The 16,439-nt window shown below is 39.3% G+C and overlaps 3 protein-coding genes across 5 annotated transcripts; 2 read left to right on the top strand and 1 right to left on the bottom strand.

The window, feature by feature from the left end:
* Positions 1 to 463: 463 nt before the first annotated feature.
* LOC126595132 (4-coumarate--CoA ligase-like 9) lies at positions 464 to 1,151 on the bottom strand. Its single transcript, XM_050261508.1, has 2 exons — positions 663 to 1,151; positions 464 to 544 (listed from the first exon to the last, which is right to left on the bottom strand). Exons 1-2 carry the CDS (start codon positions 885 to 887, stop codon positions 515 to 517), a joined length of 255 nt encoding a protein of 84 aa, XP_050117465.1. The 5' UTR covers positions 888 to 1,151; the 3' UTR covers positions 464 to 514.
* Positions 1,152 to 3,500: 2,349 nt separating this feature from the next.
* LOC126595121 (uncharacterized) lies at positions 3,501 to 6,954 on the top strand. 3 transcript variants are annotated; one of them, XM_050261488.1, is made up of 7 exons: positions 3,501 to 3,817; positions 4,403 to 4,486; positions 4,725 to 5,106; positions 5,645 to 5,841; positions 5,941 to 6,082; positions 6,181 to 6,340; positions 6,621 to 6,954. In XM_050261488.1, exons 2-7 carry the CDS (start codon positions 4,458 to 4,460, stop codon positions 6,644 to 6,646), a joined length of 936 nt encoding a protein of 311 aa, XP_050117445.1. In that variant the 5' UTR covers positions 3,501 to 3,817; positions 4,403 to 4,457; the 3' UTR covers positions 6,647 to 6,954. The 3 variants fall into 3 exon arrangements, with proteins under 3 accessions (XP_050117445.1, XP_050117446.1, XP_050117444.1); XM_050261489.1 differs by having other exon boundaries at positions 4,398 to 4,486; XM_050261487.1 differs by lacking the exon at positions 4,403 to 4,486 and having other exon boundaries at positions 3,502 to 3,817.
* Positions 6,955 to 13,205: 6,251 nt separating this feature from the next.
* Positions 13,206 to 14,976, top strand: LOC126595127 (1-Cys peroxiredoxin-like). Its single transcript, XM_050261504.1, has 4 exons — positions 13,206 to 13,912; positions 13,997 to 14,145; positions 14,322 to 14,468; positions 14,555 to 14,976. Exons 1-4 carry the CDS (start codon positions 13,795 to 13,797, stop codon positions 14,798 to 14,800), a joined length of 660 nt encoding a protein of 219 aa, XP_050117461.1. The 5' UTR covers positions 13,206 to 13,794; the 3' UTR covers positions 14,801 to 14,976.
* The last annotated feature ends 1,463 nt before the right edge of the window (positions 14,977 to 16,439 follow it).

The following is a 16,439-nucleotide window of genomic DNA, read 5'->3' as shown; positions in this document are numbered from 1 at the left end:
GAACCGTCATGCTTTGCTTCAAAAGGTTGCCTTTTTTCATTAAAAATGTATCCATCACCTGGTTTTAGGTGCTTCAAAACCCATATTCTGCAATTTTATTTCTTATTAAACTGAACAATGTTTACGGTTTAGCATTGTCAAGGAAGTTAAGATTACACAAGCAAAACAAAGTTTCGGCTTTAGACAAGAGATGTTACTCGTATGACATTACTGGTCAAGACTCGATATATTTGGCGCTCAACCATATTTTTGAGCAAAAAAATGCATTTCAATCATTTTTGAAACAAATGCACAAACTTGAGCCCAACATAAATCCAAAGAGAAAAATGCCTTTCAACCATGGAAGAAAATGTCGATAATATCAGCGAAATATCGCCGATATTATCGGTTTTTCGCGCAATGGATATTTAAATAGGTATCCGAATGGTTTTCGTCAAAATATCGCGATATTATCGATAATATCGCGATATTTTTTTAACGGTGCAATCGGAGAAGAACGCCGGAGATGGTGTGCCTATTCCCGAGCCGATTTCGTCCCAAAAACCTTGCAAAAACACGATTTTGAACTTAAATTTCACATATAAGGTTCAAATTTCATGCATGCAAGAGGTAATCAACATATGTGATGTCGGTCAGAGTGCTGAATTTCAATGGAATCTCACCTGAAAACTTGTTATCTTCGAGTCGAAGACGAACCAGAGAGCTCCATCAATACCAAGGTCTCGCCCGTAGCCACCGCCCCGAACAACCACGAAAAACCCGAACACGTGGAACAGAGGCAGTGTGAATAGCAACACGTCTTGGCCGTTGGGTAGGGTTGGGTCAGGTTTGCGCCGAAGGGCGTGGAGCGCGGCCATGAGGGCGATGAAATTGCTGTGAGTCAACATAACGCCTTTGACACGGCCGGTGGTGCCGAAGGGCGTGGAGCGTGGCCATGAGGACGAGATGGTGATGGTGATGGTGATGTTCCTCGCGCAGGGAGATGGGTGCGTGCGATAGGTGCATGCGTGCTGCGGTGCAGAGAAGAAAGATGAGGGAGATATGAGAGAAAGAGCCGAGAGGGAGACAAAAGAAAAAGAAAAGAAAACAGAAAGAAGAAGAAAAGAAGAAGGGAGTCACGGGGGAACATAGAGAGAAAAGAGAAGAGTGGAGGGGGGCTGCCACGTGGCCACTTCAGAAAGAAAGGGATCCAATGTTTTGGATCCTGATTGGGTAGTCAAAGAGGACCAATTTGATATATTAAAATGTTTAGGGGATAATTACACAAATATATCTTTATAAATGGGGGTGGGTGTTGCATATTGCCCTAAAAAACTCCAAGTAATTACAACGGTGTTTGGACTCTTGTGTCCAAAAAATACTTAGAGTTCTATGAAGGCACCACTCCAGTGAATATTCAAAACCACGAGAGTTGTTATTCAAGATGGAAGAAACATCTTCATCCAAGTTTGAACAAATGGCATCAAGCATTATTAGCAATCGCAAGTAGACATGAAAGCGGCGCTAATTACTATGACGAAGTAAGTGTTTTCACAATTTATTTTAAATATTTAATTATATTACATTTAATTTCATAAATTAATTTCCTTTAATTTTTTTCTAGGTACGCCAAGTGGAGGAATTGTATATGGAGAGCAGCTCGAAACCCTTTCAATTTCACAGTTGTTGGGAAATTTGTAAAGGGTGGGTGTTATTTGAAGATCCACCACAGAGAGCTCCTACACCAGTGTTCGGAATTGCATCCTCAGCTGCAGATATGGATGAAGATGGATCTCCAACCATTCAACAAACAAGGGTAGAAAATCCGTCTTCGGGTGAAGGTTCCATACATAGGGCTATGGGACAAAACAAGGCGCGAAGGTTGAAGGAAAAGGGTAAGGCAAATGATGATTACGCCGCTCAACATGAAGTGGCGGCCTCATTGCGATTATTGGCGGAGAAAAATGCCCTTGAGGCGGAAGAAAGGAAGTGTAGGCATGAAGAACGGACCAAACAAATACAAGAAGAGATGAATGATAAGAATATGGAAAGGGAACGCTTCGAATTACACTCCAATGAGTAAGGCCTATTTTGATAGGAAAAAAAAAAGAAATTATGAGCCAACGGTAGTTGTTTACCTCTAACTATACTCCTACGATGGCGGATGATGAAGATGATGTTGATTATGGATATTAAATTTAAGTTGTTGTAGTTTTTAAATTTAAGTTAATGTTGTTTTCAAATTTAATTTGTAGTTTTTAAATTTAATTTGTCGTTTTAAAATTTTAGTTGTAGTTTTTAAATATAAGTTGTAGTTTTTAAATATAAGTTGTTGTTTTAAATTTAAGTTGTTGTAGTTTTTAAATTTAAATAATAAATTATGTTTGGCCCTATGGCCCTCAGTTAGAGACGGTTTTTTTGTGACATGGCTAAAACGAGCCCTCTAACCCTTTGGCCTTCGGTTGGAGACGAAGGCAAATATGACCATGTACTGTTCATTAAAATAATAATATCTTGGAGGGCCAGAAGGCTAAAATGAGCGCTCTGGCCAGCCCTCGGTTGGAGATGGCTTCAGGATCTTGTCCTTTTCACCCTTTTACACTTCCATGATGATGATGAGTTATTATTACAAGTTCCCACCGGCGGTCCCTACAGGCATTAAAACCACCATCTAAAAACGCACGAACAGGATCCTCTCTGAATCCTCTGTGTGAGAATCTTGGGAACCCGTGAATTGTGTTCATTCATCGTACATCCTGCTGTTTGTGTTCAATTTTAAATAAAAAATTTTAAAATGATTTCTAACTGCTCGATGTACGATGAACATATACGATTCTCAGATCCATGGGATCGTCACAAAGAAGATTCGGAAAGGATCCAAATTCAAAAAAACATGCTCTTTGGAATACATGCATAGAAATAGTTCATCAATGACAGAGATCCACTTCGGATCTAACTGTTGTGAGCCTCCGGATCATTTAGATTAAATTTGACAGTCTTCATTAACACCCAAGGACCATGAAAGAGCAAACCTTTGACACTGACATTACATCAATTAAATTATTGGCCCTTTTCAATATGATCCATTTTGGATTTTCCCAACGACCTGCAATTGAAATACTATCTAATGCCGGGAGTCTAATTTCTTCAAATTTTGAAGTTGGATTCCAAAATTCGCGCGAGTCTAATTCTCTACATTTTTCATTTCGATTATGATTACGTAACGTGCCATAAAAGTTAAAAACAAAGGGATGTGATATCTACACACCCCAATTTACTTCTCACACACCCTTTCAAATTTTCGGCCGTCAGATCAGATAAATTGAAGAAGATCAACGGCGAGAAATTAACAAGGGATGTGTGAGAGGTAAAAAAATGTGTGTGGATAGCACATCCCAAAAACAAAATGTACTGCTAACGTGGGCTTTGAAATTGAGGAGACCTACAATCCAAGTGTGCGCTGAAACGAAGCCCATCGCTCAATAGAAAATGGATTCTGGAGAAGGATCATCAATTTTAAATAGAATTCTCTAGTCTCTTTTGGAGTGCGCTAAGTACGCGGTTGCCGCCTCGCCGTAGGAACCCAGAAGGAGGAGCATCAGGCAGCCGTGTACCTTACAAAACCTCAGCTGCGAATCCCCGTTTCTAGAACCACAAATTGCAGCAGTCAGAATTTGTCACTAAAAACAAACATTCACTATTTGAAAGCTGGAAAAACAGTGTGGGGGAAGAAATTAGAAACGGAAAAGCTTTGGAGACGGGAAAACATGGCGGTGGAGACGGAGCCTGTGACGGTGCCGGAGCTGGCCCTTTCTGATACTGACATCAACTGGGACAGGTTCCTTTCTCCTTCTCCCATTTTTTTTATTTTCCTTCCCATCTCATTTCCTCTACTCTGTTTTTTTATACCAGCGATATTCTACTTTAAACTAATCTAAATTGTTGCTAGGGAATTTAGAATTAAGTTTAGCTGTGAACTTGCTAGGGAATTTGAACTTAGGTGTATAGGGGAGCACATCCGCTATAGCCAATATGGATACGTATGTGTATACTTCAAATTATTATGATTGTGTTAGGCCAATTTGGGCAACTATGTTTGTTGCCCTTGGATTGTTGGATTCTTGAGGGAATAGAGGAACGACTGTTCATCGGTTTTTCACATGGGGATATTCTAAACTACTCTAGTGTATAGGGCTGCGAACGGGGTTCAAGGGTGGCACTCTGCTCTGCTTAACTGGCCATACTCGTATGCATGGTCTTTTTTTTAGTGGGTCGATACGTGCAATGTTCTTGTGTAATGCACCAGTTTTAGCATATTAACCAATTTTTCAGATGAAATTATGCTTGACTGTCTGTGTTTAGTCCTGATTAGTTTTGGGCTAGAGTGATTACTCATGTTTATGTTAGTTTAATGTCAGTGTAGAACTATAAATTCTCAAGTTGGCTGGATTTAGAGCTCTTGTGGCGGCCTACCTCTCATGTACAACTTGCCTAAGCAGTCTCAACGGTAAAATAAGTCTTCGATGCATTTCGCAAGAAGTATTTTTATCTCAGAACCTCTTTTTCTTCTTGGAAAAAGAAAACAGAACACAACCACAACCACAACCATTTTCTAATTCTTTTTATTTATGCCAATGAAGACATGAGGTTCTGCCTTTTATCTCGCCTTAATTTAAGGGAAGTTGCTGATGTGCTTATGATGGACTAGAACTAAATGTCTTTTTAACTTTATTCACCTCGATCAGGTTGGACAAGACAAGGTTTCACATTATCGGGGCTATTCTCTTCACAGCTCAGTCGGCCTTGCTACATCCAACAGCAGTTGTAAAGACTAGAATGCAAGTAGCTGGTTCTGGACTCTCTCACATGAGTGGAATATCAGTATTTAGACATATATTAAAATGTGATGGCATCCCCGGCATATTTAGAGGTTTTGGCACATCTGCCATTGGATCGTTGCCCGGTAGGGTCTTGGCTTTGACATCACTTGAAGTATCAAAGGATATGATGTTGAAATACACTGATGGTCTAGACATGCCTGAGGCTACACGTGTTGGCATTGCTAATGGTGTGGCGGGAATGTCCTCAAATTTAGTTTCTTGTGTGTACTATGTGCCTTTGGATGTGGTAGGTCAACCAGTTCTTTCTCATTTCCTAATATATTGTATTTCGGTTTATGAGCAAGAAAATGAATACTGGATCGGAATACATAAGAAAGAGTAGATGAATTGCTTGTATGCAGGTCATGCTCGTATACCTTTTACTGTTTTTGGCTAACGAACTAATATTCTGCATATGTTTTCTTGAAACTGTTTTATTCTTATCTCCAACTCTAATTCCCTTTTAAGAGATGAATATACAGATCCCCAAAATCAAAAACCGTCGTTCCCCTTTCTTTTGGTTTATAATTATTTGGTGGGAGTCATTCCCTATGAAAGTAGGCTTGCCATATACACCACTTCCGCGATGCAGTATTTTGCTATTGTTTCCTCACGGTTTAAATGGCTCAAAAGACTCTAATGGAAACATGAGACCTTTTTGGTAGTTGTGTGTGTAGGATAAGAGTAGAAAGTGTGATTGATGCGTGGTATTCAGTTCTGTCTTTTGATATCATGCATTGAATGTACCTGTTTATGTCCTCGTCACTACAATTGTGCATTCTCAGATATGCCAAAGACTAATGGTGCAAGGACTTCCTGGGACTACATCCTGCAACAAACCATTTGATGTTATACAGAATGTGAAAAAGGCTGAAGGTCTTCGTGGATTGTACAGAGGCTTCGGATTAACAGCTCTGACCCAGTCACCAGCAAATGCACTTTGGTGGGGTGCCTATGGTTCTGCACAGCACATGATCTGGAGGTGTATATAATTTCCTGGCGGACAGTTTGTTCTGTTGCAGTTCCTTAACTTCAGCCGAATATGTTGTGTAATTGTTATACCTCCTTTGTATTGTTATAGGAGTTTGGGCTATAGAGACGATGCAGAGAAGAAACCGTCTCATATGGAGATGGTGACAGTTCAGGCTTCAGCCGGCATGATGGCTGGTGCTTGTTCCTCTATTATCACTACTCCTATCGACACAGTCAAGACACGACTTCAGGTAATTTAGCATATACAGCCGTTTTTTTCCTCTATAATTTCTAGAGTCTTAAATAATAAATAAGCCCTTTGGCTAATTCTTCAATATGGTACTTGAAGGTCATGGATAACTATGGTGCTGGGAGACCATCAGTACTGAAAACGTCAAAGACACTCCTTAAAGAGGATGGATGGCGGGGATTTTATAGAGGTTTTGGTCCAAGGTTCTTAAATATGTCACTCTATGGAACTACAATGATCGTTACTTACGAATTGATAAGTAAGTTAGCCTCCCAATTAATTTTAATTTCTAAGGCTTGCAAATTGGAAGTCTAACTGTGGCCGATGAAATTATGGATTTTGTTCTCTGATGAATTAATATACTTTATCTACATGGATATGAAACCTGCCTTTTAGTTGTGAGCTGCAGTAGGATCTTAGTTCATGGCTTTGAGGCAAACTTCAAACTTCATGCTTTTACTTTCTATATTAATATGGTATATTTTGAAGATCGACGACGTACTAATTACTGCGTTTTGCAATGCTCACCTATTTATCAGAGAGATTATCTGTAAGGGAAGGATGAAATCGTAAGCTCCGCAACACTTGAGATGAGATCAATCCGGGTATTCGAAATTTTATTTTTCTCAACAGACAGACATAGTCTATCTACGTAAGGATGCATTTCTTGAACGGGCTCCGTTTCTTGCTGTTTCCTTCCTTGTTATTTGAATAGGAAGGCTGGGTTTCCATTCACCCTATAGTTTTGTAAATGTGCATGTCGATTTACATTTCATAGCTTGTTCATCAACTTTTCGAGCTATTTCTAACGAACTCGAATTTTATGTTGGATTTTTTGTTCCGTCAGTTCAGTTTAGAGTTTTTCGGGTTTTATTTTTGTTGTTCTTTTAGTCTAGAAATTGATATTTTTTACTTTCTGAAGAATTTGCCATGATATATCTAATCCATGCATAATATCATGAAAAATGGATACAAATTTTTTGCTGCTACTTAGTATCGGGAATAGGTTTAAAAAGTATAAGCTTGGCAGCGGATCACGAAATCTTGGTGATCTTCTGCCTTGAAATCGTTCGCCCTGCACCCACCCCCGAGTACATGCTTCAACAGGAATCACACAAGGGTAGATTGATACAATAGAAACCTCTGGTAAAATGCCCACCCGTAATCCAGCAGATAAAGTACATTACATAATCCGTTTTAGGTATTGGTGACTTACCCATTCAGTGACTTTGACACTGGACGTTTCAAAAATGGGTACTATCAGGTCGGGTGAATTCAATTCAATAATAAATGCCTGTTGGAATTCCAGTCTTCCTTCTCCTTTTAGGGCCTATCCAAAAGAGAATCCAGTACTTGTGAACATCTGACTAGAGTCAGCAAATATCTGGGATTCATATTTTGCATTTATCACGAAAGAACTCATTCCACTCATTTTTTTCACATCGAAACAGAGAGATAATTACAACGCCATCATCTACGAAAATTAGTCGAACGACTTCATTTTCTTTCCCTAGGGGCAAAAGACAACAACGTTAAGTTTACAAATTTCCATAGGGGCAAAAGACAACAACGTTAAATCCGAATCCGAGAGGTACGGGGGTGTACTGAAAAATGCTCTTGCACTTGGGAAAATGCGTACCACTTGAACAAAAATTTTGACAACCGATTGTTCGCAACAGATGGTCCTTGAACTCCTTACCGACGTTTGATTTCGAATTCGGATTCTCGCATTCCACATTTCGCCTGGCGAAATTTTTGAGGTACACCGCCGCAGCGATTTTCTGACCTCAATCTTCACCTCCTGGTTGTTGTGCAGAAGCGTCAACCAAGTGTGAGTGAAAAAATAAACCACAATAACTGACAAAAGATAAATGAAAAAAATATCAACAAGAATACCAAGATTTATACTGGTTCGGCAATGCCTACATCCAGTTTGGAGACCCCGGAGTATTCCACTATAATCAATGAGAACATACAATAGTGTTTATCACTCAATTTCCCAAAGACCCGAATAACCCAAGCTCACTCACTTACAATAGGAAGGGAAAAAACAAAAAATACAAAGAAAAACAATTTGAGAAAATTCTTTTCTCTACCGAATGGCTTCTTGCTCTTTTTCCTCTCATATATTACGGGCTGCTCCTGCTTCTCCTTTTAAAGCCAAAGAAAGTGGCTCCTCAAAGAAACCAATGGTCAAAGGCCTCCCATCAAGTCAAAAAAATTAGCATAAGTGCATCCATTTTTGTTTGTCTCCCACATGCAGCATGCCAACCAACACCCACTACCACAAAAGTAGCCGAAAGTATTGTTTCACTTTTGACTATTGTTTGAGCCAATAATCAACAATCTCCACCTTGACTCAAACCTCTAAGTAGAACTCCTAATAGTCGTCTCCCAATTCCCCATAGGGCAATCAAAAAATTTTACAAATGCCAATCAAGTCTAAGCAGTGCTTAAACTTGAGCAACGAAACTAGCTTTGTCAACATATCCGTAGGATTGTCAGCAGTCCCAATCTTCTGAAGAATAATATCTCCCTCGTCAATAATCTCACGAACAAAGTGGAACCTCACATCAATGTGTTTTGTACGTGCATGATGAACTTGATTCTTTGCTAAATGAATAGCACTCTGACTGTCGTAATGAACATCCACATGGTCTTGTTGAACCCCTAAGTCATCAAGCAACCCTTGAAGCCAGATGGCTTCCTTTATAGCTTCTGTTACAGCCATGTATTCTGCCTCAGTAGTCGACAAAGCAATTGTAGATTGCAGAATCGACCTCCAACTTAATGGACCTCCAGCAATAGTGAATACAAAACCAAACCAATAGTGGACCTACACTTGTCCAAATCACCTGCGTAATCAGAATCCACATATCTAACAACATATTGACCAGTAAATTTATCCTGCTGGAACAATAAACCAACATTCACAGTACCCAGAATATACCGTAGAATCCATTTCACAGCTTGCCAATGCCCTTTTCCTGGATTATGCATATATCTACTGACAATACTAACAGCTTGTGAAATATCAGGCTTAGTACACACCATAGCATACATCAAACTACCAACAACATTTACATAAGGAATTTGAGCCATGTACTGACTCTCTTCAACAGTTTTAGGAAACATAGAAGCGCTAAGTTTGAAATGAGGGGCAAGAGGTGTACTAACCGGTTTTGAATTTTTATTCATCCTGAAACGTTGTAGTACCTTCTTCAAATACTGCTTCTGACACAGACTAATCTTGCCCTTTGCTCTATCTCTTTCAATTTCCATACTTAGTATCTTCCGAGCTTCTCCTAAGTCCTTCATCTCAAATTCATTACTCAGTTGAGTCTTCAACCTTTCAATCTCCACTTTGCTCTTACATGCTATAAGCATATCATTAACATATAAAAGCAGATAAATGAAGGTTCCATCTTGTAGTTTGCGAAAGTATACACAATGGTCATAGTGACTTCTTGTGTACGTTTGCCCGATCATAAATCGATCAAATTGCTTGTACCATTGTCTTGGAGACTACTTCAAGCCATACAATGATTTTTCCAATATGCAAACCCAATTTTCCTTTCCAGCAACCTTAAAACCTTTTGGCTGAGACATATAAATCTCTTCCTCCAATTCACCATGTAAGAATGCTATCTTGACATCAAGTTGGGCCAATTCAAGGTCAAACTGTACAACCAAAGCCAACAGAATACGAATAGAAGAATGTTTTACTACAGGAGAAAATACCTCATTGTAGTCAATGCGTTCCTTTTGAGCGTAGCCTTTAGCTACCAATCTAGCTTTGAATCTTAAATTGTCTTTTCTCAAAGATTCCATCTTTTTGGCATACACCCATTTACAACCAATTGCTTTCTTCCCCTTTGGTAACTGAACCAACTTCCAAGTCTCATTTTTATGAAGATATTTCATCTCCTCATCCATAGATTTCTTCCACAACTCACACTCTGAACTCATGACAGCTTCTTTGTAGGCGGATGGAATATCATCTTCAATAACGGGAAGTGTATATGCTACAATATCAGTAAATCGAGCAGGCTTTCGAATTTCCCTTCTCGATCTTCTGGTTGCAATATAGTCTTGTTGTTGTGGAGGCTTTTAGGTAGGTGCTTCCTCTTCATCATCTTTGTCCTTATCATCATAATTAACTGTAAGACTAGTGTTTGTAACATCAGACCTTACTGGAACAACTGGAGTCTTCAGTAACTCCACCTGCTTTGAGCTACTCATGGTCTCGGTCGCTTCAATTTCACCTTCATGCTTGTTCTGATTAACCATAGCAGCCTCATCAAAAGTCACATCTCTGTTTACAACAAATTTCTTCTCATCTGGACACCAAAGTCGGTATCCCTCCACGCCAGTGCTAAAGCCCATAAATAGAGCTTTCTTTGCTATTGGATCCAACTTTCTTTCTCTGACATAATAGTAAGCAGGACAACCAAATATGTGTAAAAACTTATAATCAGTACAAGGTTTACCAGACCATACCTCCATGGGCGTTTTTCCCTCGTTCGCAGCAGCTGGCAATCGATTAATGAGATGGCTTGCATAAGTAATTGCCTTAGCCCAAAATGCCTTGCCTAAACCAGCATTAGACAACATACACCGGACTTTCTCAAGCAAAGTACGGTTCATACGCTTCGCCACTCCATTCTGTTGCGGTGTCTCCTTAACCGTGAAGTGTCTCACAATACCCTCATCTTGACAAACTTTCGAGAAAATATCAGACTTATATTCACCCCCATTGTTTGATTTGAGAGTCTTGATCTTTCGACCGCTTTGCGTTTCAATCATCTTTTTCCACTTCAAGAATATCTTCAAGACTTCATCTTTATGCTTCATGGTGTACACCCATATTCTTCTAGAGAAGTCATCAACAAATGAGACAAAATAATGGCTACCTCCCCAAGATGCATTCTTGGAAGGTCGCCCAAACATCAGTGTGAACATAATCAAGAATGTCTTTAGTGTGGTGAATAGCAGTGCTAAATTTTACTCTAGTTTGCTTACCTAACACACAATGCTCACAGAATTCCAATTTGCATGCCTTTGCACCTTTCAATAAGCCTTGCTTCACCAATCCTTGCAACGCTTTTTCACCAGCATGCCCAAGACGCATATGCCATAACCTCGTGATGTCTGTGCTATATGCGTCAGCAGCTTCGGTGACAGCTGCTCCACCAATAACTGTACTCCTTTGCAAGAAATACAAGTTATTTCATCTTGTACCTTTCATCACCACCAGTGCCCCATATACATCTTTAAGAACTCCACCCTCCATGGTGATCTTGAGACCCTTGGATTCCAATGCACCCAATGAGATAAGATTTTTCTTCATATCTGGTACATACCGAACGTCACTTAATTCTCTTACTATTCCATCATGCATCTTTAAATAGATTTTGCCTATCCCTTGTGTTTTGCAGGCATTATTATTACCCATCAAAACCACTCCACCATCCAACTCCTCGAAACTAGAAAACCATTCCCGAATGGGACACATATGATAGGTACAACCTGAATCCAAAATCCACTCCTTGGAGTGACCATCAGCATATGAACTAGCCAAAGCAAACTCGAAATCATCATCTCCAGATTTTGCAATATTTGCTTCAGAACTCGCTTTCTCCTTCTCTTTGTTCTTCAATTTGGAGCAGTCTTTCTTCTAATGACCCTTTTGGCGACAAAAAGCACATTAATCTTTAGCAGGAAACTTCCCTTGTGACTTTGAACGAGATTTTCCTCGCTTCCCAAATTTTCTTTCCTCTGTTCGACCCCTTGTAACAAGTGTCTCGGTTTGTGAATTGTGAGTCTTCAGTTCCTACTTACGACACTCATGATTCACCAATGTCGTAGACACCTCATCAAGTTTCACCTCGGATTTTCCATACAACAGAGTAGTTGTCAAATGATCATAATCATCAGGCAATGAATTTAACAAACATAGTGCCTTATCCTCGTTAGGAATTTTCACATAAGGTTTGCTAAATCAGCAAGTATTTTATTATAATCATTGAGGTGTTCGTGCATAGAAATACCTGGACGATACTGAAATCGGAAGAGTCGCTTCTTCAAGAAGAGACGATTTTCTGCGCTCTTGGTCATATACTTCTCCTCCAATTTCGTCCATAACTCCTTAGCAGAAGTTTCCTTCATATACGAGTATTTCAACTCCTTATCAAGGAACGATCGAATAGTAGCACAAGCATGAAGATTAATTCGCATCCACTGCTTGTCATCAATATCTTCTGGTTTATCTTCCGGAACCATATCCAACTCTTGTTGATACAACACATCCATAACTTCACATTGCCACATACCAAAATTATTAGAGCCATTGACTTTATCAACCTCTAACCTTGTAGTAGTAGTTGGATGTTTATTGGATGTAGGTGTCGATGAAGACGATCCTGACTCCTTATTCTTCACAAATTCATATTTATCTCCAGCCATCTACTTGGCACTCTTCACAAAACCAGCACTCTTCACAGGTACAATACCGTTCACAGATACTGTAGCAGTTCACTGTTCAAGAAACTGGGCTCTTCATACCACTTGTTGTGCGGAAGCGTCAACCAAGTGTGAGTGAAAAAATAAATCACAATAATTGACAAAAGATAAATGAAAAAAAAATATCAACAAGAATACCAAGATTTATACTGGTTCGGCAATGCCTATATCCAGTTTGGAGACCACAGAGTATTCTACTATAATCAATGAGAACATACAATAGTGTTTATCATAGGAAGGGAAAAAACAAAAAATACAAAGCAAAACAATTTGAGAAAATTCTTTTCTCTGCCGAATGGCTTCTTGCTCTTTTTCCTCTCATATATTACGGGCTGCTCCTGCTTCTCCTTTTAAAGCCAAAGAAAATGGCTCCAAAAAAACCAATGGTCAAAGGCCGCCCATCAAGTCAAAAGAATTAGGCATAAGTGCATCCATTTTTGTTTGTCTTCCACATGCAGCATGTCAACCAACACCCACTACCACAAAAGTAGCCGAAAGTATTGTTTCACTTTTGACTATTTTTTGAGCCAATAATCAACATTGGTATCAAATTAACACACAAATCGACCCAATTTTCCACTAAGAAGCCATAAATCGCGTATTATCATGAGTTGCAAGCTTAATTACCGGTGGAGATGGAGAGGAAATAGTAAGGGAATTGGGGGAGCTACGAGAGGCGATCGAGTGCTTCAGTCGCCGTGTGGACGGCGCCGCAGTCGTGGCTGAGTGTCTCGTTCAGCAGCTGAGCGATTTGAGCTGCGACCGAGTAAGTGAAAAAGTGAGATATTGCGCCGGAAAGGAAAGCCAAAAAAAGCCAAAAAATAAAAGAAATTTGTAAACTTATGGAGATGCGGGGTATCGAACTCCGTACCTCTCGCATGCAAAGCGATGTGAGCTACATCTCCGTTGCTGAGGATACGGGAATAACATGTATAACATAAAAATAAGAATAATAAAAATTCAAGAGATTGCCATGCGCTCATTAATCCAGAAACCAATTGCCACGTTGTCTTCATATTGGACACGTGGCAACATCCCAAAACCAGTGTCATGGGGCCAACTGCGACAACTCCCTAGCCACGTTCTCCCCATGCAATGGTCCCACAAGTCTTTATATAGTCCCTACATGTCTCCTTCTTTTTCTCACAAAGCACAGAGAGTTGCAGTTTGCGTCCGTTACTAGTTGTGAAGATGCCAGGACTCACCATTGGAGACACCATCCCAGACCTTGAAGCTGAAAGCACCCATGGAAAGATCAAGCTCTACGACTACTTGGGCGACAGCTGGGCCATCATTTTCTCCCACCCCGGTAATTAACCTTAATTACTTACTAATTCCTCTTGTTAATTTGCTTAATTAGTTTGATTATGTGGTTGCATGTGCGTGCGTGTAGGCGATTTCACGCCGGTTTGCACTACGGAGCTCGGGAAGATGGCCGAGTATTCTCCCAAGTTTCGAGAGAAGGGAGTGAAGCTTGTGGGTTTGTCATGCGACGATGTGCCTTCTCACCTCGAGTGGATCAAGGACATCGAAGCCTACGACGTAAGTTCTGATTATTCAATATGTTCGATTGACGCTCTAATTTTGGCTAGTGTTTCCAACACTCATTTTTTGGTTATGTAATATATGCAAGGGTGGTTTATATATATATATATATATATATATATAAAATACACATATACACACACACATACATATGCGTGTTTTGTGTTATGCAGTCCGGGTGCAAGGTGGACTACCCGATTCTGGCAGATCCGAAACGAGAGATCATTAAGCAACTTAACATGGTGGAGCCGGATGTCAAGGACTCCTCAGGAAACCAAGTTCCCTCGCGCGCTCTTCACATCGTGGGGCCTGATAAGAAGGTACTTAGGCCCAATGGAAGCTTAATTATGTGTAATTGTGTGTACGAAGGCTAAACTTTGGGGTTAATTAATTTGTTTGGTTATAGGTGAAGCTGAGCTTTCTGTACCCGGCGAGCACGGGGCGGAACATGGACGAGGTGGTGAGGGTGTTGGAGTCGCTGCAGAAGGCGAACAAGCACAAGGTGGCAACCCCGGCGAACTGGAAGCCGGGGGATCCGGTGGTCATTTCTCCGTCTGTGTCTGAGGAGGAGGCCAAGAAAACGTTCCCTCAGGGCTACAAGACTATGGACCTCCCGTCGAAGAAGGGGTACCTTCGCTTCACAGACGTTTGATAATGTTAAATACTGTGGAGATATCCGAAAGAATGAAGGAGTAGTGTGTAACATGAAGTATGTGCCTTTTGTTTGTGACTGGTGTCTAAATATGTAGTAGCTTCTGTGGCTGCTGCTACCCTTTGTGTAATTAAGTAATGAAGCATATTATCAATAATATCATGTGTGCGGATCGATTCTGTGTGTTTTTCATGCCCATGAGGGAGGGGGTGGCGAGTTCTACTGGTTAAGCTGAATTGGTTTATTTCTTGGATCTTTTATTCTAGGGTAATGCTATAAATTTGAAGACAAAGTTTTGAAAATTATAAATTTGGAGACAGTTTTGAAAATTAAGGACTGATTTGTTGATTATTTAAACTTTGATAAACGTGTTTTTCTTATGGCTTTTTATATTAGCATCCCACAAAATATTGAATGCACCCCATATTAAAATTTAATATTAAATGACTTATTTACTTCACTATGCAATGACAATTTTGACCTTATTAGGTTTTAAAAAAATAAAAATTTATAAATACACCTCAAATCATTATTTATTTTCTCAACGATCAAAACCCTCTCATCTTCCATTGTTGAATAAAACTCTAACCAATGAAACTATAAACATGTTGATTGAGAAAAATTGTTTTTGACGAATGGAATACAAAATCGATGTTTCTGAAGCTTTACATGAGATAAGACTTCACATTCTTCATTGTTTTAGTGATTTCGATGACATCAATAATTATTTAATCTTGCGTTTGCTGCATTATTTAAACTTCTATATATTCATATTCATCTTTTAGGGTTCATATTAATCTTGCGAACCCAGTAACATGAGTCGTATTAGTGCTAGAGTTATATACTACTTTTACAAATTGACGATGGCCATTCTCCACATGAACTCCTACTCTCAATCTTTAGCCGTTTGATTGACGTACGTTTCTCATTGTGAGTTTTTCTTTCTTTTTTCTTCTTCTTTTCTTGTCACTGGGAGATGATCAATGGAAAATGAGGAGAGACATGGCCTATATTTAAAGAAATCTGAGACCGATTCAGTTTTGATTTATTAATTAACTTCTACACCTGGATCATTGGCAGAGAGAGGGTCTTTATTTATTTTGTTCAAGACAAGTCTAAAGACTTGTGAAACATATATAGAAGCATTCTTTGTTAGCAGTAACGAGAGAGTCTTTTTTTTTTTCTTTTTTTTTACTCGAAAAGACTCAACACCACGGCTCATTTTTAAGGGTTTTTAGAAGTTGAATAAGATGATTTGAAACTATACTAAGATGATTTCAAATCATCATTTTGAAATCATTCGGTAAACTAAACGTTCAGATGATTTGAAATATTTCGACAAATCAAACGTTCAAATGGTTAGATTCAATCCCTGAAAATTAAAAATGAGTGTTATAAGATTTGAGAAATGTGGGGTGTAAAGAAAATGTGGGGTGTATGTACAAAATATAAGATGTATATTGAGAATGTGGGGTGTGGGGGTATTATGGGAAAGTATGTGGGGTGTATTTAGATAATTTTTAAGGGAAAAGGCAAATATGGGGTGTATTGAGTATGTGGGGTTTATTCAACAATTTATGGGGTGTTAATATAATTAGCCTTTTCTTATTGGTGACACATCATTTTGTTTGCGTATTTA

Source organism: Malus sylvestris, chromosome 13, assembly GCF_916048215.2.
Source record: "Malus sylvestris chromosome 13, drMalSylv7.2, whole genome shotgun sequence".
Classification (NCBI taxonomy): Eukaryota; Viridiplantae; Streptophyta; class Magnoliopsida; order Rosales; family Rosaceae; genus Malus; species Malus sylvestris.
The sequence above is the reverse complement of the archived record's forward strand: the minus strand, read 5'-3'. Positions and strand labels throughout refer to the sequence as shown.